This window comes from Mastigoproctus giganteus, chromosome 10 (genome assembly GCF_048544385.1).
Source record: "Mastigoproctus giganteus isolate SK-2022 chromosome 10, ASM4854438v1, whole genome shotgun sequence".
Lineage (NCBI taxonomy): Eukaryota > Metazoa > Arthropoda > Arachnida > Uropygi > Thelyphonidae > Mastigoproctus > Mastigoproctus giganteus.
In genome coordinates, this window is record NC_143584.1 from 218369515 (window position 1) to 218393641 (window position 24127).

Below are 24127 nucleotides of genomic sequence, written 5' to 3' on the forward strand. Positions count from 1 at the left end.
GAAAGGCAATTACAAAGTGCAATGAAAAAAATAGAATTGTGGACTAAAAATAATGGCTATACATTTCTGTAGAAAGCGAAAAATGCACCCAGATCCAGAAATAAGACTAGAAAACCAGCTGATACCTCTAGCAAATAGTATTCGTTTCCTTGGCCTGATTCTCGATAAAAAACTTAACTTTTTGGAACATATCAAATGCCTCCGAACAACCTGTCAAAAAAAACTAAACATTCTCAGAGTTCTTTCTGCAATGAAGTGGAGAGCTGATCAGTTCACACTGCTTCACCTATACCGTGCTATAATCAGATCAAGACTAGACTGTGGAGCCCCTGTGTATAGCTCGTGTATTTCAAGTGTCATCAAATGGCTTGATTCCATACATCATAGTGCCTTACAAATTTTTTTAGGGGCATACAGAACATTGCCTGTACAAAGCTTATATGCAGAGACCCATGAGCCTTCACTATATCTCTGGAGGCAAATGCTGCTATTAAACTATGCTATTAAAATCTGAAGTCTTCCTCATCATCCTACTTAGCAGTATCTCTTCAGTCCACAGTAGGAGATCCTCTACAGCAATAAACCCACAGTAAATAAACCAGCTGGAATACGACTAAAAGAAATAGTTTCAAATTGGGGCCTAAGCTTTGACAACATACATGAGGATAAGTATTCCACCACGGCACACTTTCACGCCTAACTGTGACACTTATTTTCAACAGTGGGGAAAAAGCACTCTGGCAAATGTCAACATAAAACAGATGCATGCAGCCCACTCATCACAGTTCTCTGAATATCTTCAAATATATACAGAGGGCTCTAAAACAGATACCCAAGTTGGTGCTGCAGTGGTCTTTCCACACACTGTTAAACCAATGCAGTAGCTATTCTGCTGAGCTATTCACCCTACTAATGGCCTTAAAATACATTGCATCTTCTCCTCTTCTGAAACATCTCATATACACAGATTCATTGAGTGCAATACATGCTCTCCAGCAAAAGCAGACTTCATCACATCCCATTCTTTACCAGATACAAGCTCATCTTGTGAAACTCAAAAGCAAAAGAAGGCAAGTAAATTTCTGTTGGATCCCAGGACATGCAGGCATTGAAGGTAATGAAAATGCTGATTGAGCAGCAAAGAATCCTACAAATACAAACCTAAGGCTTTACAAAGTTACGCATTCCGATTACAGACCTGTCATAAAACAGATTCTCCACATTCAGTAGTCACAAATGTGGCAAAATGAATCACACAATAAACTGTTTCAAATAAAACATGAACTTCAGCCATGGAATTCGAGTCTTCATAAGAATCGGCACGAAGAAGTCATTTTAACCAGACTGTGCATTGGACTTACACATCTTGCACAATTTTACTTACTCACGAAAGCAAATCCTCCAGAATGTCTTCACTGTTCTTGTCAACTCACTGTAAAACATTTCCTTATAGAATGTCCACATGGCACGACAATCAGCTTTCCATCTCCCTGTAAATATCCCGGATTCCCTGACTTTATCACAAATCCTAGGCGATAACTCCAACATTGAAAATATATTTACTTATTTAAAACTAATAGGATATTTTAGCCAGATATAAACCATAATTAAGAAACGTCAACGTCATTGTCACGTAATACTAATAGATAGGCGCAATATGGCCAAAGTTGCTTTTGCACCAAAAAAATCCAACAACAACCAATCTGGTGAGTATGGGCTTGACAAACCCAGGGTCCTGAGCTGGATATCATCATTCTTCTCTTTCTTAGTGATTCCTTTCTACTTCTCTCTCTCTCTCTCAGGGTTACTCAGGAATTTTTTTTTTGGCTGGTGCAGCATAAGCCTCAGGCTTCCTTGCGCTATATGGCTAATAATAATAATAATGTCCCATTCCAGAAATATCTGCAAACATTTCACAAGTTGCACATTTTTTTAGGCTGTAATGCGTTGGAGAATTTGTCCCCTTCAGTTCTCCCTTGAGCCCCACCACTCCTGCTACTTTGCTTTGTTGCTCTAGTCTGGGACATGATTTCCATTTAAATACAATTTAATTAATTAACAATGAAAATTAATAACACTAATAAATTTAATTGATTAATTTACTATATTATACTTGACTATACAATGCTATACTAAGCTAATGCAGTAATACGTATTCTGTTATCGAGTTTTACATTATACGTTAGCTATCGGTTCGAGACATACATTATCAAGTTATGCTATACCATACCGATCACAATGTTAAACTTGTTATATCCTTAGCTAAATACAAAAGATAAATGCCCAAAAAGTGATTAAAACCTTCAAAATACTTACACAATTAAAACCCTACTATTCTGCGCTACTGGTTACGCTATGATATTCCAGCCAAAACACCGATACAATAGCGGTACGAGCAGTGAGTTGTAACTTACAAAGTCACTAGCTAAATTTAAAAAATACGCTAACAAATGCTACTAAGCCTATTTAATCTATTTGTAAAACAGAAATTAATACGTTAACTAATCAAATTCGATAAAATTTCAAGGAAAACTTATCCATTTGCAGCAGCTACAAAGTCTATGTTTTCATAAACAACACCTGGTGGCCATTATTTGTAGAAAAAAAGAAATATTTTCCTTCCACATTTAAGCAGCCATAAAAACAGTAAAGCGAAGTAAACAAGCATCCTACAAATACGTAATCCAGGTATTGTTAAGCAGCTGAGTAGAAAATTAACAGGACTTCTGCTGTGGATTCAATGCTGCAGGCAGGGAGGTGACATGAAATGGAGAGTAGCAACAGCGGTCAGCATAGCAAATGTCCACTAGAACGCCTTTGTGTTAAATGAGAACAACAGGTAGATGGCATCCACCTTGAAGAAATGCATTCACACAAGCCAAAGAATATAAATAAGAGTAATACTTATCTTTTTCTGGGACTGTACAGATTAAACTATGAATCAGAAGATGAGCAGTTTCTTATGATATCAAGTCCATCAATAAGGAAAAGCAATTGTTATAACAAAAAAAATTGCCTAAATTAGGAGGACAAACAAATACGGTTTGATACTAGCTGCCCCCTGATTTACTATAACAAAGGTTTTTCCATGTGCAAGTTGTAAAATTATCCTTAACTAAAACTTTTCATTAGTAGTTTTGTTAATTCTAAATATTGAATACAAAGAAATTATAAATTCAGTTAATTGTGTGATAACAGTTGTCACATGTAAATAAGTCTTGGTTCCTAACTCTTAACAAGTTTCGTGAAAATCAAAGGGTGTCAAGATTTGAGCCTTGTTGAATTGAGATGGAATTATCCATGTGTAAGGTTAAATTGTATATCAAAATGTGTGTATGCATGCATGCATAGGATTGTTTTATTGAAGCTAATTCTTAATATTTATGCACTTCTTAGTTTGTTTCCACTGGACGAGATACTGCATGCGTAAAGGTACTAAGGGATATTGAGGTTGGTGAGGAAATCACATGTTTTTATGGAGAAGACTTCTTTGGTGATGATAACTGCTATTGTGAGTGTGAAACGTGTGAAAGGTGAGCCCATTTAATTATTTTTATGCCAAATGCTGAATCTTAAGGGCTAATTGTGAATTTCTTTGCTAACCATAATTTGTCAAGTGAAAAGTTTCTAATATAAGGCTGAGCTAGGAAACCATGGCCCACATGCCACATTCTACCTGCAGTCCAATTTGGCATGGGGACCTTGCTTTCCTTACTCGACATGTATTGGAAACTGTATAAAGCGTTTTGAGTTAAATTACATCCATATATCACAATCTTAAGGAGCAGTGGTGTATTGTATAATTTAACTCACAGGAAGAATTATGATAATAAGCATTTATGTTTTGAGATGTATGCTACCAGACTTGACACAAAAGATGATCACAGTTATGAGGTGCTAACTCTAATTTTGTTCTCTGAACATCTTACACATGTAAAACTTGTATACGATGTTTACAGAACAAAATTCCCCTTTTAATTCACCTCTCATTTTTGAGTGTATGACTTTTTCCCCTTTGCCCAGGTTCTAGCAAATTTGGCTAGGGATGTAATGATGCTTCTAAAAAAATTACATTTATTAAAATTGGAAAAATAAATATTAAATACAAGTTCAAAAAGAGTGAGCAATTTCCGAAATCATAGAAATAAAAATTGGCGTTGATCTCTGAAAGGGTGCTATGAAACCTGCTGGTCCTTGACATATAATACATAGCACTGTATCAGGAATCTGTTAGCTTAGTATTGTCAATTAATCAATTAAATTTATAAATCTTATTAAATTTTTATTGTTAATTAAATTGTATTTAAACGGAAATCATGCCCCAGACTAGAGCAGCAAAGCAAAGTGCACAAAGTTACAAAACTGCTGTGGTTCGAGGGAGAACTGAAGGAGGCAATTCTCCAACGCATTACAGTCTAAAAAAGTGGGCAAAATGTGAAATTTTTGGGACCTTTCTGGAACAGAACATGATCTAGCCATAGAGGATGTTGTTGTGTGTGCTGGGTGCAGAGTGTGAAGAAATTAGGCGTCAACTCAGTGTTCTGATGGGTGTCTATGAGAGTTTGAAGATTTGGATAGATGCTCTCAAAGGAATTAAAATAGGGGCCCATCAAGCAATCAACTGCCTGACTCAATGTTAGAGCTCACTCTTGTGCACCAGGCAACACAGCAGCAATCTTCAGGGCAGAATGCACTGGTCCCACAGGAGCTAGTTATTGTCGGTGACTCAATTGTCAGGGAAATGGGAAATACAGTGTGCAAAAAGGATAGGTGGAATAGAACCAGGATAGCATTAGCATTAGTAGAGGCATTTGATGCAAGAAAGCAAGCTTATGCAGCATCAGCCAAAAAAAAAAAAAAAACCCACTTCCACTTCACCCCTCTGTTCGTTCAAAATACCTGTCCAGCTGAGCCTTAAACTTATTTAGGCTATCAACCTCCACCACAAGGGATGGAAGTCTGTTCCACCAACCAACCACCCGCTGGCTAAAGGCAAATTTCCGCACGTCTATCCTACATCTGTCTTTCCTCAATTTGAATTTATGCCCTCTCAGGTGATTTTTCTGAGCTAGAGGAAGAATCCCATCAGCATTGAGCATGCTTAAACCATTCAAGGCTTTATACACCTCTATCAGATCACCTCACTGGTGCCTAGTCTCCAGACACTGTAATTTGCAAAACTTAAGCCTTTCTTCGTAAGAGCACCCCTTTGTTCCATTCACTAATCTTGTTGCCCTTCTCTGTACTCGTTCCAGCAGCTCTACATCCTTCTTGAAATGAGGCCTCCAGACCTGTATACAGTACTCTAGGTGTGGCCTGACCATCGCCTTATACAATGGAATAATCACCTCCTTATCCCTGCTGGAAAAATTGCTGTATATCATTGACAATACTCCATGAGCTACTCTTGCAGCCCATCTGCACTGCTCAGAGAACTTCATATCTGCCTGCACAACCACCCCCAAGTCCCTTTCATTCTCTACCACTGTCAGTGTAGTACCACAGAGTTCATACGTTGCTCTGGGGTTGCTGTTTCCCATGTGTAGTACTTTACATTTGTCAATGTTAAACTTCATTTGCCACCTCTCAGCCCATCTGCTCAACCTTTCCAGATCCTGTTGCAGCAGCATAGTGTCCGTAGTGTCCTTGACAACCCTGCCAACCTTTGTATCATCTGCAAACTTGGACATTAAGCCGGATATACCATCATCAATATCATTTATAAATACAGAAAACAATAATGGACCCAACACTGAGCCCTGAGGGACTCCACTAATAACATCAGTCCACGATGAGCAGTGTCCATTGATTACCACTCTCTGTCTTCTCCCCCTCAACCACCCCTTTATCCATAGCAGCAATTTGCCTCCAATGTCACACTGCTCCAATTTGTGTAGCAGTCTTCCATGTGCAACAGTATCAAAAGCAGCCGACCAGGCTAGCCGAGTGGGTAAAGTACCTGCCCGGCAACCCAAAGGTCGCGGGTTCGATTCCCGCCTCGGGCTTGGATCAAAGTACTGCAAAAACCTTGGGAGGTGCAATATGGCCACAGAAGCCGATGCGCCAACAACTACCAAATCAAAAAAAAAAAAAAAAAAAAGTATCAAAAGCCTTTCTAAGATCCAAGTATATAATATCAAAGTTATTCCCTGCATCCAGTTCTTTTGTGACTGCATCATAGTATCCAATCAAGTTGGTCAGGCAAGACTTCCCCTTAACAAAACCATGCTGTGTCTGAGCTATAACTGAAGTCTTGTCTAAATGATCCTGCAGTGCTTCTTTAACCAGTGCCTCCATTAATTTTCCTGGAACAGAAGTTAAGCTCACAGGTCTATAATTACTTGTGTCACCCTTTGATCCTCCTTTGTGAATTGGGGTCACATTTGCACATTTCCAGTCTATGGGTACCTCCCCTGAGTCCAAGGAAGCTCTCATAATTATGGCTAAGGGTTTGCTTACTTCCTTTGCTGCCTCCTTTAATATAACTGGATAGATCCCATCCACCCCGGGTGCCTTTCTTGTGTTTATCTTCAACAATTTCTCCTCCACTTTGCTCTCAGTTATTACAAGATTCTCTAGCTTACTGCTAGAGTTGAATACACCTCTGGCATTCCCCTCACTGAATAACTCCTCATGTGTGAATGTCGATGCAAAATATTCATTTAGTTTGTTAGCTACCTGAGCAGGGTCATCAACAGTTGACCCATCGATCTCAAGTGGACCAATCGGATTCATCCCCTTCCTTCTAGAGTTTACATAAGTAAAGAACTCTTTGCTGTTTTTCTTCGCATCCCTTGCCAAGGATCTCTCGTAATCTGCCTTCGCCTGCCTAACCTCCTTTGTAACTTGGTTACAGATCAACTTGTATCTATCATAGGTGTCTGTGTCACGTGTTAATTTGTATGTATCCCATGCATTTTTCTTCTCTGCCATATGCCTCATTAGTTCATCTGACATCCATTTTGGCCTAAACCTTGAACAATATCTCTTAGCTGGTATGTAAAGCCTAGTAGCTTCCAAGATAAGTTCTTTGAATGCTTCCCATTTTGAATTTGCTGTTGGTAACATCATCAGTTGGTCCCACTGTATAGAATTTTTAAATACTGTCTCAGTCCATCGTAGTCGCCTTTACGGAAGCAATAACCCTTCCCTTTACCCCTAAGAATAACCACCGCATATCCCGGAGCAATATGGCCTTAGTTGCTAATGCTCCTAAAAACCAAATAACAAACAAACAAATAACCCTTTACCCCTAATGGTAGTTACCTCTTTGAGTAAATCCCACTTCAGCACACTGTGATCACTGCCACCTAGTGGTTCATTTATCTGCAGATTCTTAATGCATGAAGAATCACTGCTGATAATCAAATCAAGAGTATTACTCCCTCTAGTTGCCTCCCGAACATGCTGATGTAGAAAACAATCATCCAATAAATCCACAAAAGCCCTGCTAGTGTGTGAGTAACCAGCCCCCAAATTCCAGTCAATATCTGGGAAATTAAAATCTCCCATTATAAGACACTCTGATTTACTGGTCCACTCTATTTCCCTGTACAGTTCCTTATTATACTCATCAGAGTCATTAGGCCTATAGCACACTCCTACTCTCAATTTTGATCTCCCAATGTTTATGTCACACCAAACTGACTCCACACTGCACTGTCCAGCGATGTCGACTGGCTTCACTTCCTTGGTTTTTATGTGTTTCTTAACTAATAGCATAACCCCTCCCCCCTTCCTATCCTGTCTATCCTTTCTGTAGACGTTGTACTCCCCAAATTGCAGTTCTGCATCCCTTATATCTGTGTGACACCACGTCTCTGATATCCCAACAATATCTGCCTTCGATGTTTTGAGCAATACCTTAAATTCATCAAATTTATTTACTGAACTCCTAGCATTGGTGTACACGCAAGTATACCTGCACCTGTTTCTATTCTTAGCTACCCTAACACAACCCATGTGTTTACTTGTACTGCAATGGCTCCCAGCAGTCTCTGAAATACCATGCATCTTGTTTTTCAGGCTTCTGCTCATTCTAATAGAAGCAGTGCAAGAATCTCTTTCACCTCTGCCAGTGGCTACTGTCAATCTATTGGTCTTTGGGGAGATATGTCTGCCAGGGGCAAACGTTCATGGCTTTGTAGAGCAAATATCTTTTAAGGAACAAAAGGTGATATTTTTGTACACGTTGGCACTAATGACATTAAGTGTAGGAGATCTGCAGGTATACTTAACAATTTCAGGTCAATGTTCAAAAAAAGTCACGAGTTATGGTTAAATTTGAAAGTGTTTGCAATCCTGCCCAGACATGATAGGAGGGAGTATATGATGAGCCTTGTCAGTCAATTCAGCCCTGGACACACTGTGCAAGACTCATTGGGTAGAATTTCTCTCAGCATGATCTGTGCTTGTTAACAGGAAAGATTGTTTCTACAGGGATAGGATACACTTAAATAGAAAGGGCTCAAGGATATTTGCTGATGCTATCAAAGCAATGTTAGCTGGGTTGGAAAACTGCTAGCTTGGGAGGATTCACAGACTACAGATTAAAAGTAGCTGCAGTCAGAAATGGAAGTGATTCTTGCACTGCTTCTATTGGAATGGGCAGCAGCCTGGAAAGAAAGTTGCTGGGGATTTCAAGAACTGCTGGGAGTCATGGAACAAGTAAATACATGGGCTGTATTAGAGTAACTAGGAGTAAGAACAGGTGCACTTATTTTGTGCTCTTAACAGCTCCCCGAACTGGAAAATGGAAGTGACTGTTGATTTCATGTTCTTATTTTATGGCTGTAACATTGTATTTTCATTTTCAGCAGTATTAATTTTTTTATTATTATTTTTTTAATAATATTTCAAAAAAACTTCATTTTTTGAATTTTATTTTTTATTCTAAATTTTAAAAAAATATATATAAAAAGAATTGTCATCCATTAAAAATTAAGAAATATTACTACGCCACAAGAAAAACAACGTGCACGCGCGTGTACGTGCACGCACACACATGGCACACACACAGAAAAATAGCTGTAAATATATAATGGCCTTATCATAGGACATAATCTTCCTCTGAACAATGAGCAATGATTTATGCTAAATCATTGCTCATTGTTCAGATGTTTCCTGATAGAGAAACAGCAAAAAAAAAAAAAAAACTGGATGTAGAAGAACATAAACAGCAGGCATTATTAGTGAAATTGGATAGAGAGGGAAAGAAGAGATAGTGACATGCTTTGAAAAATGTGATTTTCATTTGCTAAAGACAGCAGTAATCAAAGTGATTCCAATCTATGTACAGTGACTTCATTTACGTGAGGGTTGCATTCCAGAACATCTTGTTCAATTTAAATTTACATGTAATATAAATAATCGCCAAAAAAATGCCATAATAGGCCTAAGAAAGTAACTCTCGCATCTGGCTCAGTTGCTCCTACCAGTACATACCATTCATTGGAAGACTGAGCACTCTAAAGAAAATGGTAAGATTTGTTTATCTTTATTGATTTACTTTTTTTTTTTTTTTTTTGACAACTTGTATTAGCAACCAAGTTCTAGTGTGACTTTACATTGCACTTTAGAGCTTTGTTCAAGATTAGGGTCTTCATCAGCTAACAGATTTTGACCTATAAGATTTAATGCTTTTGATATTCCTTTCACTGTCAGGCTCCATTCTTAACCACTGGGCTTTCATTTGCTGCTGCCTCCTCCCCTTGAATGCGATGCTGCTCCAGTGCAAACAGATCTTCATTTGGCAGTTCTTGATGATGCAAATCAATTAAATCGACCACTATAATTTCTAGTAAATTTATAAAATTTATAGTGATATGCAGCCCAACCTGTTTTCTAAATCATTGACATCAGTTACCTCTACTTCAGTGAACCTTGCCTTTTTAGCAAGTTTCACACATTTGTTTTTAGTTTGTGCATAATGAATACAGTTATGTGGAACTTCATGCCATGCAGCATCAATGAATTTTAAAGCATCTTTTGTATTGAAGGCTCACCAATATTGCTGGACACCCATTTGTTTGTGGTTGGTCTTGTCAATTAGATCAGCCAGAATGCACTTTAAATACTGAGCCTCAAAAGATTTAATAACATGTTGGTCCATAGGCTGGAGTACTCAGGTTGTATTTGCCAGGGAAAAAAATAATAATCTTGATACTGGAACAGCCATCAACAGTATATTAGGTGGATGGCTTGTGGCATTATTAAGAATAAGTAAGATGTTGAACGGAATTCCTTCTGCCTTGCAATACACTTCCAATTCTGGTCGTAACTGAGATCCAATAGTAACTTCTGAAAATAACAGCAGTCATCTACCCTTTAGGGTTAGAGTACCAGTACACAGGCATGTACGACCTGTCATAACCTTTAAGGGCATTTGGGTTTTGTTAGTGGTAAATGCACACAGGTTTCAGTTTATGACCCTCTATATTAGCACCAAACAGAAGTGTTAGCTGATCTTTCACCCCCTTAAAGCCAGGTGCAGTATTTTCAGCAGTGGAAATATAAGTGCAATCAGGCATTTTTTCCCAATATAACCCTGTTTTGTCGAGGTTGAATATCTGTTTGGGTATTTACCCCCCCACCTCATAGCACTTTCCATAAATATAGTTGGTTGCTGCGTGTTATTTTAAACACACGTAAAGTAAGAAGTCACTGTACCATTGTAGTCACCTTTCCTAGTAACGTAACCAAAAAAAAATCACTAACAAATCAAAAGCAGTTTGCTTCAGTGCCAGTGTTGGAAGGTGACTCTATGGTGTACAGGTGTGTGTTAGGGCTTCCAAGTTATGTCATAAGGGGTGCTGAACTCAGATTTTTGAGGATTTCATAGGCTTTTATATACCCATATACTTGTCTACAGGGTACAGTATTGAGCATCTTCTTCTGACCGACCTGAAAGCATATTGGATTCATTTAAAAAACTGTCTGGCACTTAGTGTTGATAATCTCCCTGTTGTGATTGCCTGAAAACTAGAGTAACAAGGATACTAAAAGAGGGGATTAACCATTTTGTAGTATTAGGCTGTCCTTGTCATCTGATTATATATTTGTGTATGAAAAGGGAACTGCATATCTTACTCTAAAGGTAGATGAAGATTCAGTGGACATTTATACTATCTAGAAACAGGGGCGGCTCGTTGGTAGGCACTGCGGAACTGCAGCACCCTCAGCTTTTTAGATCTAAATGTACAGCCAACGGAGTTATATGAAATTTTGTAAAGAACAATGCAACGCAATGAATATTTTTATTAACAGGTCCGGCATATAATATACTCATCCTCTATTTTGAATAATAAACGAATAAAAACACGAAATCATTTTCAACTTTGAAATTTAACTGTAGGTGGAACTGTGCACTACACAATTCCACATTTTGGCCCCAGTGGTTGAGTCAATGCCTAGTTTGCAGGTTGCTAATACGCATTTTTTAGAGGTGATAAAACGAGTCAAAGGAACTGCAGAGCGAGCAGTGCTGATTTGAACAGTGAACCGAACTTGAATGAAAAAGTTATTAATCTATTTTCAACAAATAAAAACAGAAGAATGGATTTTATTTTTAAATATAATTTCGAGATTACCCAAGTCTGTTAATGGTAAGTGTCCAGTAAATATTTTGTAGTATTTTTAACTTGCTTATTATTATTACCATCTATGTCTACATGCAATATAACCAAGGCAATTTAATGTAACATTAAGAAGCAGCACCCCCATACATCAAGTCATGAGCCGCCACAATCTAGAAAGATAGTGCAAAAAAAAAAAAGACAAGAAATTGAAACAGTTCCAAGTAACAGGCCATTGAAGTGAAAAATGTTTTGTAACAAAGGGCATGATTTACACTGACTAATTAAGTGCTGTACAAGCAATGAAGAACATTAAATACCTTCCCAACCATATCTACAACAGATTTTGAAAACTATTAATCTTGCAAAATGTATAAAAAAAATAGTAATATACTTCTTTGAATTCTTGCCTATATAGGAATAATGGGAATTAAGTTAGTCGACTAGGCTGCAAGGGCTGATGTACAGTTTCCAAATTATCCTTTCAACATCCCATGTACAGATTATTATCATTCATATGGCAAATTGCTCAACTAAAATGGCAGTTTTATTCTTGTGTGTGTGTGGGGGGGGGGAGTATGAATAAGTGTATAAGTTGTCTCAGTTTAATACACATGTAGGCATCTGGAATATAAGGATAAGAGAATTTAGACTGGAAGAGGTAATCCTAACCAGATTTCAAGACGTCACCTTGCCTAGCACACTTTTTTTTTATTTTACAGCAAAAAATGCTCCCTCATTGTCAGTCATGCTGTACCATTCAAACTATCAGACATATACTCAGTAGACTGCAAATAACCTAAGAACAGCACACTTTCAAATCTAAAGACAATACACTTTCAAAGAGCTATCAACTTTTACCACATAATGTTGTAATGATACATCATGTTCACATCAATGATTGCACTCATAAGTGCACTCATCCATAGCTGTCGATATACCACCAGTCAAGTAATAATAGAGTTGGAGAGTATTTGCAAAATATCTATTGTAATTTTTTTAGTTCACATGTGGCCTGTCAACTCAGTGTCAACTGGTGCTGAACTCAGATTTTTGAGGATTTCATAGGCTTTTATATACCCATATACTTGTCTACACGGTACAGCATTTCAAAGATCATTAAAATTGAGAAATTAATTGAAATGTATGTTGAAAATAGGCTTATATATAAAAATTGGATGCAGGTCTGCACTTCATCTTAAAAATTGACTGTTCCACATGCATCAGTACATATACGAATTATGTAAATAAGTTCTGGTCCTGCAGGAGTGCAAAGCTGCATGCAACCGGACGCGTCCACAGGTTGCGGATAGTGGGTCGGCCACCAGATATGGTGGTTCACTGCGAAATAAGCAGGGAACACCCTGTCGAATAAGCAGTCGCGGACAAGCAGCGGCAGGGATAGCAGGTTGTGGTGGGCTGCCGGGTGGGCACCGATAGCTCCATGAAAAGCCACAGTGGCCCGTGACGTCCCTGTGACATGGCGAGTATACACCGCCATCTAATAAGTGTATCATCTGAACAGTGGAGTTCAATAGCCTGGGAAGGTAGTCCACTAAAATAAATAAATAAATTTTCTGTTTATACTCTGGGACGACCAAACGGTCAGAGAAATTCACAAGATAGACAGAATACAAGAAATAGTACCGTATTCAACAGTCCCGGGCTTGAACCCCGGTCACTCAAGGCACGTGTACTTATGCACCCATGCACCTGCCCACTCGGTGGAGGAAACACCAAAATATAACCAAGAGCATCAGGCCTGGCCAGCCGGCTTCTAAATTTGGCTAGACATATTCAACATGGAGGAACAACAACAAAGGCATAGTATGAGGGCTAGGGCTTACCCCATATGCGACATGCTGCAGCCGGACCCTGGATGTAGTGGAAAATAATCAAGGGCAAAAAACGCAAGAATAACAGAAGGACCAAATATAAGAGGACAAAGGTCAGAGTCGGATTGATTAATGTAGGAATAATAATCGGGAAAGAAATGGCACTTGTGGAAGTTATGAAGAAAAGGAAAATCAACGTATTGTGTGTCCAGGAAACCAAATGGAGAGAGATGAGGAGTAAAGAACTAGCTGAGGGCTACAAATTAATATACTATGGCACGGAGAATAGGAGGAATGGAGTTGTGTTTGAAGATAACTTAAAGTATGCAGTAGTATGTATGTATTTATGGTTGTGGGTGGCCCCTAGACTTTTGTCCAAATCCACTTGATGTCAACTGTTCTTTATTATTCATTCTATGTGGATAGGGAGCAGCCAACACTCTGGCAACCGCTACCCAGTGCCCAACCCCAGGCACGCCGAGCCAGGCCTGGGTTCACTAATCTGTGTGTGCTAGCCGCACAAAAATCCCACACTGTCTGGCAGAAGTGCTAGACCAGTGGGTGCCCACCAGGTAGTGGAAAAGAAAGTAACCAATACCCAAATGGAGAGGGGAAAAAAAAAAAACTCATATATAAAGCCCACAAGTGTATTCATCCCGCATTGTCCTACTTTGCAGTGCCTGCAAAAAATAATAATAATAAAAAATATATATAAAAAAAAAAAAACCACTCGGCAAGTTTGAAATTGAGAGGGGGGTGGGAAACAGCATTCAACTACTAACCATGTGGCAAGTTTTAACCTTTTATGGAAAACTAGCCTGGCAAAATCTTGCATTGCTACGTAACAATTATAAGTATTTAGACAAAGAGTTTCATTCACCATCAGTCATTTTCAATCCACTGCAGGATGAAGGCCTCTCCAGCAACTTTCCAGTTCCTTCTGTTTTGTGCAGTGGCCATCTTTACTACCCACAAACTCATGAATTTCATCTGTCCATCTCCATTGTTGTCTTCCAGGTTTTCTTCTGGCTCCTCTTGGGTACCATTCTGTTATTTTCTTAGTCCATCTGTCATCATGTCTTCGAGCTGTGTGTCCTGCCCACGACCATTTTAGTTCTTTAGTTTTGATAAGAATGTCCTTTACTTGAGTTTGCTGCCTAATCCATGTGTTTCTTGTTATCTAACAGTCTGATTCCCAATATAATTTGTTCCGTTAAGTAAAGAGTTTCATTACAAGGACTTAAATCAGGTATCACCTCAATTATAAGGCAATTGAGGCCTATAAGGCAAATATAAAGGACAATTATATAATATGTGACTCCAAGTTTCCTCAGATCTATACAAACAAAACGGATCTGACTGTAAGCCAAAATAGTGTAATTTACTTCTTAACGAGCCATGCCCAGTTAGTAGATTAGATAATTCCATACTAGGATAGAACCATCTATTCTTCTTATAATTAAAAGCAAACCAAATGTTCAGAATAAATAATCTAGTAACAGAATCTGTTATACTAGCCTCCCACCTCTCCTGCCAAAGATCCAACATTTTTCTTAATATGAGCTTCCTCTCCTTTTTGGGATCTCCTGTAGTGTTATTACTAATACTCATAAATGCATATTTCTTGTCTCTCCTTATGTAATAACTGAAAGCTCAGTACACAATATACAAATTTGATAATTGAGAGCTATTAAGTGCTCGATAATTCCTATATTCTATTATATTATAAATCAACAGGGATTAACTTTATTTTAGATATAGGAAGCTTCTTTTCCAACTCTCCTAGTCCAACTCGCTAATAATTCTTGAGGATGGCGATATCTATTTTGTAAAGCAGGTGGGACATCTTCCCCACTGTCAGAACCATAGACCGTGTATGGTTCTGACAGTGGGGAAGATGTCCCACCTGCTTTACAAAATAGATATCGCCATCCTCAAGAATTATTAGCGAGTTGGACTAGGAGAGTTGGAAAAGAAGCATCTAAAATAAAGGTAATCCCTGTTGATTTATAATACAATATACAAATAAAGAGGCATATGGCCAGCAATGTGAAGCTGGCACTGTTCTACATACTCTGTGCCATAGCAAGCAACATAACTCTCTGTAAGGAATACAGTTTTGCCCTAAATTTAATCTTATTGGCAGAGTTTACCCAAACTGATGCAGCATAAGCCACAATTGGCAGAAAAACTGTCTTGTAGTAAAGATTTAACACTCTTCTTTGCAACACCCCACTCAGATCCAGATACCCTAATAATTGCCATACTAAAATTCCTAATCCTATTTATTAAATGATTTAAGTGTGGCAAAAAAGTTAACTTATGATCCTATATAACTCGCAGATACCTAGTCTGTGGAACCAGTGGAATTTGCTTATTATTTATTTTTTACCGTTGTTGGCCTATTATAATCAAGATTGCCCTTTAATAACATCATCACCATTTTGTTTGCAGAAATCTTTAACTTGTTAGTTGCTGTCCACTTACGTAATTCATTATAATCTTCCCCACTTCTAACATTCTTCTTGACTGCCCAGATAAGCAAATGACCAAATATTCAGCAAAAGCTATCTTAAAGCAACTCTCCACAATCAAATGATCTTGATAACCATTGGTTTATCACTAAATTCCAAAACAGAGGTCCTAAAATGGACCCCTGTAGACATCCCCTAGTAACCCTCTTATTAAATTTATTTTTCCATTTTCCTGTACTTTATTTCACTTATTTATTATTCTATTATTTATTTATGTATTTTTGGCTGTTGAGGCAATAATGTCTCTGTAGTACATTGTTAACCCCTGGTCACTGTGCCGTGATGGGCTGTTGCAACTTCTGTTATGTAAATTATCATTCTCAGTGTTGCAATAAAGATTCTTCTTCTTAAATGGATGTAGTAGTGGAAGTGTGCATGAAAAGTGACCGGCTAATTAAAATTAAAGTGTTATTGACTGACAAATGTGTGCTGAATATCATTAGCGCTTATGCCCCACAGCCAAGATGTGATGTAGAAGAGAAGGATGCCTTTTATGAGGACCTGGATGAGGTGATCAACAGCATGCCTGATGAGAAGTTAGTTAGTTATTAGTTATTTGATTTTTAGGAGCATTAGCAACTAAGGCCATATTGCTCCGGGATATGTGGTGGTCATTCCCTGACCTTTCCGCATCCTTCGTATTTAGTGGTGACGGGCTCAAACCCCGGTCTAATCAAGAAGCGTGTGCTACGCACTGCTGCTCCTTTCCACCTAGCTACGGAGGCGCCGCCTGATGAGGAAGGAATAATCATCAGAGCAGACCTCAATGGACACGTAGGCCAGAGAACCCAAGGCTACCGTGGAGTCCATGGCAGCTTTGGATGGGGGGAGCATAATGCAGATGGAGAAAGGATCCTGGAGATGAATATGGCTCATGGATTGTGGATAACTAATATCCAGTACAAGAAGAGAGACCAACACTTTATTACATGCCATAGTCAGTGCCTCCGTAGCCAGGTGGGCAGGAGCAGCAGTGCGTAGCATACGCTTCTTGATCAGACGGGGGTTCGAGCCCGTGACCACCAAATACAGAGGATGCGGAAAGGTCAGGGAATGACCACCGCACATCTCTGGAGCAATATGGCCTTAGTTGCTAATGCTCCTAAAAACCAAAATAACAAACATAACATAACATGCCATAGTGGTGGGCATAGTACTCAGGTCGACTACACGATTTTGAAAGCCAAAAATAAGAAATGGTGCCAAGACTACAAAGTCATCCTGGGAGAAAGCTTATTCAATCAACACAGACTCCTGGTATGTGATCTCATTATTGAAGGAACTTGCCAAGGCTTTCACAAGAAGTTTGAAGAGCACATCAAATGGTTTAGGCTACAAAAACATGAACCTAAACTGAGACTGCAGGAGCTGCTCCTACAGGCTTTTAGATAAATCAAGGAGGATCCAAACCAGAATACTGTGGACCAAATATGGAACAGTTCCCAGATAGAGATTATGAAGGGAGGAGAAGAAATTCTAGGGAACACAAAGGAGGAAATAAAATGCATAGAGAAACCTGGTGGTGGAGTGAAGAAGTTCAGAAGGCATTGAAGGATAAGAAAACAGCTTTTAAAGAATGGCAGAGAGACAGAACTGGTAAAAACAAGAATAGGACAAAGAAAAGACAAGCTAAACAGGCAGTAGCCAGGGATAGAGCTGTGGAAGGATGTATAATAGTATGAACACTAAGGAAGGGGAATTGAAGATATTCTAGATTGCCAGAACCCAGTTCAACAAACAGCAGGATATAAGAGCAATAAGAGTAGTAAAAGATCAGACTGGTAGGGTTACAAAAACAGAAGATGTAAACAGGAGATGGAAAGAGTTTTTTCAAAGGGGTCATGAATAGTGAAACAGTCACTGTAGAAGAACAGGAGCTAGATGACCATGATGAGGATGTTGAAGATGTAAAGGAGGAGGAAGTTTTACTAGCATTGCATAGTATGAAGTCAGGGAAGGCAGCAGAGCCTGACATGATACCCATTGAAATTTTTAAGGAGACAGAGGAGTCCCATTAATGACAAGGCTAATAAATAAAATAATGGGAGCAGCTAAGATACCAGGTGCTTGGAGGAAGAGTCTTATAGTACCGATATATAAAAGGAAAGGAGACATACAAGATTGCAACAACTATAGACCTATCAAACTAATGAACCAGACAATGAAGTGGTTAGAGAGGGTTGTCGAAAGAAGACCGAGAGTTACACTGCAAGGCTAGATTACCAAGGACCAGCTTGACTTTATGAATGGGAGAAGCACTACCGATGGAATATTTATAGCAAGGATCCTGCAAGAGAAGTGTAGGGGGAAAGAACAAGTTCTCCACTTAGCCTTCACAGTTATAGAAAAGGCTTATGACAGAGTACCTAAGAGTCTTCTGTTGAAGTGTCTGAGGAAGAGGTGTGTTCCTGAATCCTATGTCACGCTTATCCAGGATATGTACCAATATAGCATAACTAGAGTATGTAGTGCAGCTGGAGTTTGTAATGCCTTCACTGTTAACATTGGCTTACACTTAGCCTGTTTCTGTTTGTCATCATAATGGATACACTAACCAGAGATATTCAGAGCAATGGCTCTGACAGTTTACTCTTTGTAGATGGTGAATTTAGAGAGAAAGAGAGAGTACAGGAGAAGCTAGAGAGATGGGTAACAGTTCTAGAGCGGGAAGGTCTAAAAGTCAACAGGAACAGGACAGAATACATGGAGTGCTTTGGCAACTGAAATGGCTCTCTCAGCATTGCCAATGCATAGCTTAATAGGGTTAACAACTACAAGTGCTAGTACTTGTACTAGCTTGTACTAGGTCAGTGCTAGACACAAATGGAAGCTGTGAACTGGATGTCCAAAGTCGAATAAAATCTGGATGGGCCAAGTGGCAGGAAATGTCTGGTGTTTTGAGAGACAAGAAGATGCCAACTAAACTGAAATCAAAAATTTACAAACAGGTGGTAAGGTCATGTATGTTATATGGCTTGGAGTGCTGCTGGGCTGTCAGAAGAAGAGAAGAACGAGCTTTAATGTCAGCAGAAATGAAAATGCCAAGGTGGAGTTTGGGAATAACCCCGAGAGATAGAAGGCGGAATGAAGATGTGAAACAGGAGATGAAAACCGAACCCATCAACTTAAAGATTAGAGAGAACAGACTTAAATGGTGGGGGCCATGTCCAGCACCGTGAGTTTGCCCACATTACCAAGTATGTGCTTAGCTGCCAAGTTCCAGGCCGAAGGGACTTGGCACATTATAGCCCTAGCTGCTCACATGCCAAAAAAACCAAAACAAAAGAACAAAAAAAAAAAAAAAAAAAGTTGAAGGAGGAGAGACAGGCTGAAGATGACAATCGAGAGCAGAGTGTGGCAAGATATGCAGGAACTAGGACTCACTCCAGTAGACTGTGCCAACCATACTAAGTGGAAGCATTCCATCCATGTCACTGACCCCTAACCAGAACAAACAGTGCCCATAAAGTAAGGTAAAGTAAGTTATTCTCATAAATTTAACGTTAACTCATAAAGTTACTGTAGACTTTAATTTAATTTAATTTACTGCTAAAAATAAATGTTATTGAATAACTCTGAGTGGTTTTCAAAATTTTTAATTGTATTCTTCTCCTCTGATAAACAAGTCTCTTTATATCTCCTTCCACACAGTTTGAGAACTAAATTTGTTGAAATTCATTCTCTCTCTCTCTCTCTCCCCCTCCATTTTGGAATTTGATTTTTTTCTTATTTCTGAAAAATAGCTGGTATAATTTGCAACTACATTTCAACCGATCTGAATACAGGTGAATCAAAATTAACTAATGCATTTTTAAGAATTCTTTTAATACCATGCACTTGAGAGACTGCTCCAGCAATAAGTAAGATCTTTTTGACAATTGTATTAATAAGTTATGAAGTAAAGCTAAATTGGATTCTTATGCAAAGCCATTTAATGTATATTAATGTCATTAAATACGACATTATGAGAATTCACAATATTTGTATCTCTTAAAAATTAAAGAGTTAATGGTTTTATTTTTTTATTTGTTTTGAAGGAGAGGAACTGGTAATTTTAGTGCCAAAAAACCAAAGAATCTCGATAATTTTGGTATGGCTTACAGCCTGCGGGAAACAGATAATCGTCTCAATCGACTGAAGCAGCAAGCAAAGAGTGGAATTACAAAGAGAAAAAATGGATTAACTGATGGTGAGTTGATCAAATTCTTAATTATAGTAGAAAGACAAAAGCTTAATCCTTTATCGCTCTCTCTCTCTCTTTTTTTTTTTTTTTTTTATTTAAAGAATTGCAACATGGCTTTGTAAAGTGAGAAAAATTTTAGGAAATATATAAAAACTTTTTTCACTTTACTGTTCAATAGACTAATTTTATCATATGGAAAAATGTCTTATTTAATTGCATTATATTTATAAGTTTTAGTTTATTAAGGTTCTTACACTCTAAATACAAAGACTTGTGTTCAGAGTGTATACAGCTTGGTTATATTTTATTTGATTCTTACTGAATCTTAATTTCAGACTAATATGTTGGATTGAGATACCTTGAAAGTGTACTGAGTGTTCCTTGGATTCTGTTTCCTTTCAAAATATATTTCATATACTATTATGATTTATAAGGTGTGATTGAAAAGTTTGCAGCACCATGCTAAAGATAGATGCATTATTTCTGGACTTCATGAAAACCTGTTTAATCCTGTGTGCTACACCCTTATCCTATCCTCATATAGTGTGTCATCGTTGCACATTCTCTTGTCAAGTGCACACATTGGTTTTCTCTTTTGGCAGATTTTACAGTGCAAAAAATGAATAAAAAATTGAACAAAGAATTTGCATCAAATTTTTCTGGAAAATCGAGAAATCAGCTACAGAAACTTAAATCTTTTGGGGACTGCTCTTTCAACAAAGTATTGTTTGTAAGCAGTGTACTAAATTCGAAGATGGCGGGAATTGTTCCATAACGACCCTTTTGTTAAATGTCCATCCACTTTAAAAACAGCTGACAGTGTTACACAAGTGAGAAATCTCATGCATTGCAGTCACCAATTGACAATAGGTTAGATAGCCATTGACCTAGAATTGGTGTTTAATCTTATATCTGCCAGATTCATTCTGAGAGACTCATAATTGAGGATTAGAAGAGGTCGCACATTGAAATGTGACAAGATTGGTTTTTTTTTTTTTTTTTGTTTCACGTTGTTAATGACAATTCAGACGGAAACATGGATTAAATTTTCAAAAGAACTGATTGAAATTTGTTTTTGTGATCTGGGAGCTCTTAAAACAATAATGTTAGGAGATTAAACATGCTGTTATCTTATATCCCATAGAGAAAACACCAAACTTCTGAATGGAAGTTTCCCTGGAAGTAAAAAAATTTGAATTGACATATCTATAGAATTGTGTTTTGACTATAAAGGCATAATTCATTGTGAAGTTATATCAAGAGGTCATACTGTTAATTAACTTCACTAACTCCAGGTCTCTGAAATTCAGTTGTCTAATTTTTTTTTTGCTTTTATTTTTATTTCACTCTCATTGACACATTTAATATTTAACTGTAAGAAATGAAACTATTATATAAATATTATAATGTCACAATTCCACCTATATAATGCATTATAAATGAAACAAAGAAGAGTAAATTTCATTCGTGTCACTTTTGCATATTACATCACTGATATAATGAATAAAAACTTCACTGTGAAAAGAAAAAGCTAAAAATTAACCATTGCATTAAATGATTACTGCAAATAAAAATTTATGTAATAGCCAATTTTATTTATTTAAAATTATCTAGCCAGCCTATTTGGCTTTTTTTCATAGACACATCTAGCTTCTTAGTTTCTTTGATACGTCTTGTTCTTTAAATTTTTATTTGTTTGTTTTTATTTATCCCTTTGATTTAACATTCCATAAACAGGGATTTTCTCTATTCAGTTTGATGAATTCTGTAATAAATTCTTTGGTCATTTTAACAGTAGTTACAAGAGACAATGCATGGACTGCATGTTGAATGTGGGGTTTTTTTTGTAGAAGTCCAGGTTGTCATTTTTTGACATCTTAGGAGAATAGTATTTGCCATTAAATACTAATCCAAATCACAGAAATATTGAAAATGAAGAGGGGAATATCCATGGAAACCATACATACCATTGAAGTATTTAATACCCTTTAGATTGCTGTTAAATGATCCTTTTCATTAAGAATTGAATGAGGACCAATTTACGATTTAACATACAGAATATTTAGCATGCATCACGAAAAAAAGATGATGAAGGTAAAGAAAGCCAACACGAGAACCAGGACTGTAGTGGAGGGTATACGTGGGTATACAGCATATACCCTCTGGATTTGTTTAAGTGAAAAGCGTATACCTTCTGGTTTTTGAAAGACTTGGAAAAACAAATATTATTAAAATATTTACTGAAAATTAAAAAATAAATTTATTAGAATTTGATTCTTAGGCAAAACTTATGGTTTTATTATTTTTAATATATATATGCCATATATATATAAGTAAGTAAATATGCTGTGTGTGTGTATAGGAACTCCCCAACTTATGTAATACTCGACTAACGGAATTTCGACTTTACGTAAGTTTTTGCCGGTCGGTGCAAACTTAAAAAATTCGTGGAAATGTATTCTGCATCCCGTAGGAATAAATGGAGGTACCATGAAAATATCGTAATGTGAACCCAATAACACTGTGGTTTTTTTTTTTTTTTTTTTTTTGGTTTTTTTGTAATTCGTTCCAAGTCCTTGGAAGTTGAAAATTTCACTATATTACTAAGCTATTTATCTCTCTAAAAAAGTCATATTTATAATGGAAATTGCACTACTCTTTCATTGTTATCATATGTTCCCGTTATAAGAATCAATTCTGAATGCCTTTGTGTTATTTTTCTAAAGCACGTTTCTGGAGATCATGACCAAAAAATAATAAAAACAATTTGCTCTTTCCAATTTATTGGGCTTTTCTGTTAGTGCACCCCTCGACGTGGGCACCTGTACGTGGTGAGGGGACCTCCCAGTGACGCTGCTGGACTTCCAGACTTGCATCACTGGGATCCAACGCCCACAGCCCAGGTTCCAGGCTTACATCAATGGAATCCGGCGTGTTTGCCGTGCGCTGCTACCCGTGGAAATTCGGAAAGGGGGATCCTGGTGGTTGAGGGGCCCAGCTTCAATACACCACTTTGGCCCCTGCTTCGACAAGACAGGTGGTCCTGAAAGGCCCGACTAGGATCAAGCGGCTAGTAGGCTCGCCTGCGAGGGTCAACCATGTCAATGCCATGCCCCTACCCTCATGGTCCAAGGGACAGGATTCAGGCTGGCGGCGGTGTGGGTATGGTGTCTGGGTAGCCCTGGCGTTCCACTCCCGAGCGCATTTATTGCATGCCGGGTAGTGGGCATCCCTTTGGGCTCCGTGGTGGGTGGGGAGCCCGGGCACTGAACAATTTAAAAAACTCCACGAATCCTGATCAACTTACTTCTTCAGGGGCCCCAACCCGGTCCCTATCTGAAACTATAGAAAAAGATTCTGATAGCATTATTGCTACAAAGAGGCAGCGAACAGAAATATCATCAGGGCCTGTTGCAAAATTTTTAATTATTCATTCCACCACTGAAAAACCAATTGGCAAAATGTCGCCCTTCTTCATACAGAAAGGGTTAGGTGGGTTAGCAGGGTCACCCAAATCAGTTAAGAGGCTCCGTTCTGGAGACCTCTTAATTGAAACCAAAACTGACAGGCAGTCTGAGCAGCTACTCCGTGCAACATCAATCGGAGGAGTACCAATAACAGTGACACCACATAGAACACTCAATTCATCGAGAGATGTCATTTCGGAATGGGACCTTCTCGACGTAACTGAGGAGGAAATCTGCTTAGAATTGAAACCACAGGGAGTAACTGCCGCTAAGAGAATAAATGCGCGTAGCGATGGGAAACTTATTAAAACCAGGAGCATTATCCTGACTTTTAACTCGCCCAAACCTCCCGATGAGATTAAAGCTGGCTACATCAACTGCTCAGTGCGTCCATATGTTCCGAACCCTTTACGGTGTTTTAAATGCCAGAAGTATGGACATTCTCAAATGGCCTGCCGTGGAGTCCTTGCATGCGCTCGATGTGGTGCAAAGGACCATGAAAAAACAGCATGTTTAGCCGCAAAACCCACCTGCA

General features: G+C 38.2%; 1 protein-coding gene across 1 annotated transcript in view; it reads left to right on the forward strand.

Moving 5' to 3' along the window:
- Positions 1-24127, forward strand: part of Hmt4-20 (Histone methyltransferase 4-20) — a 126564-nt gene that overhangs the window by 82655 nt on the left and 19782 nt on the right. Inside the window, exons 7-8 of the mRNA XM_090383283.1 lie at positions 3397-3533; positions 19980-20131. Of these exons, the coding sequence (XP_090239409.1) occupies positions 3397-3533; positions 19980-20131 (289 nt within the window). The remainder of the gene's footprint in view (positions 1-3396; positions 3534-19979; positions 20132-24127) is intronic.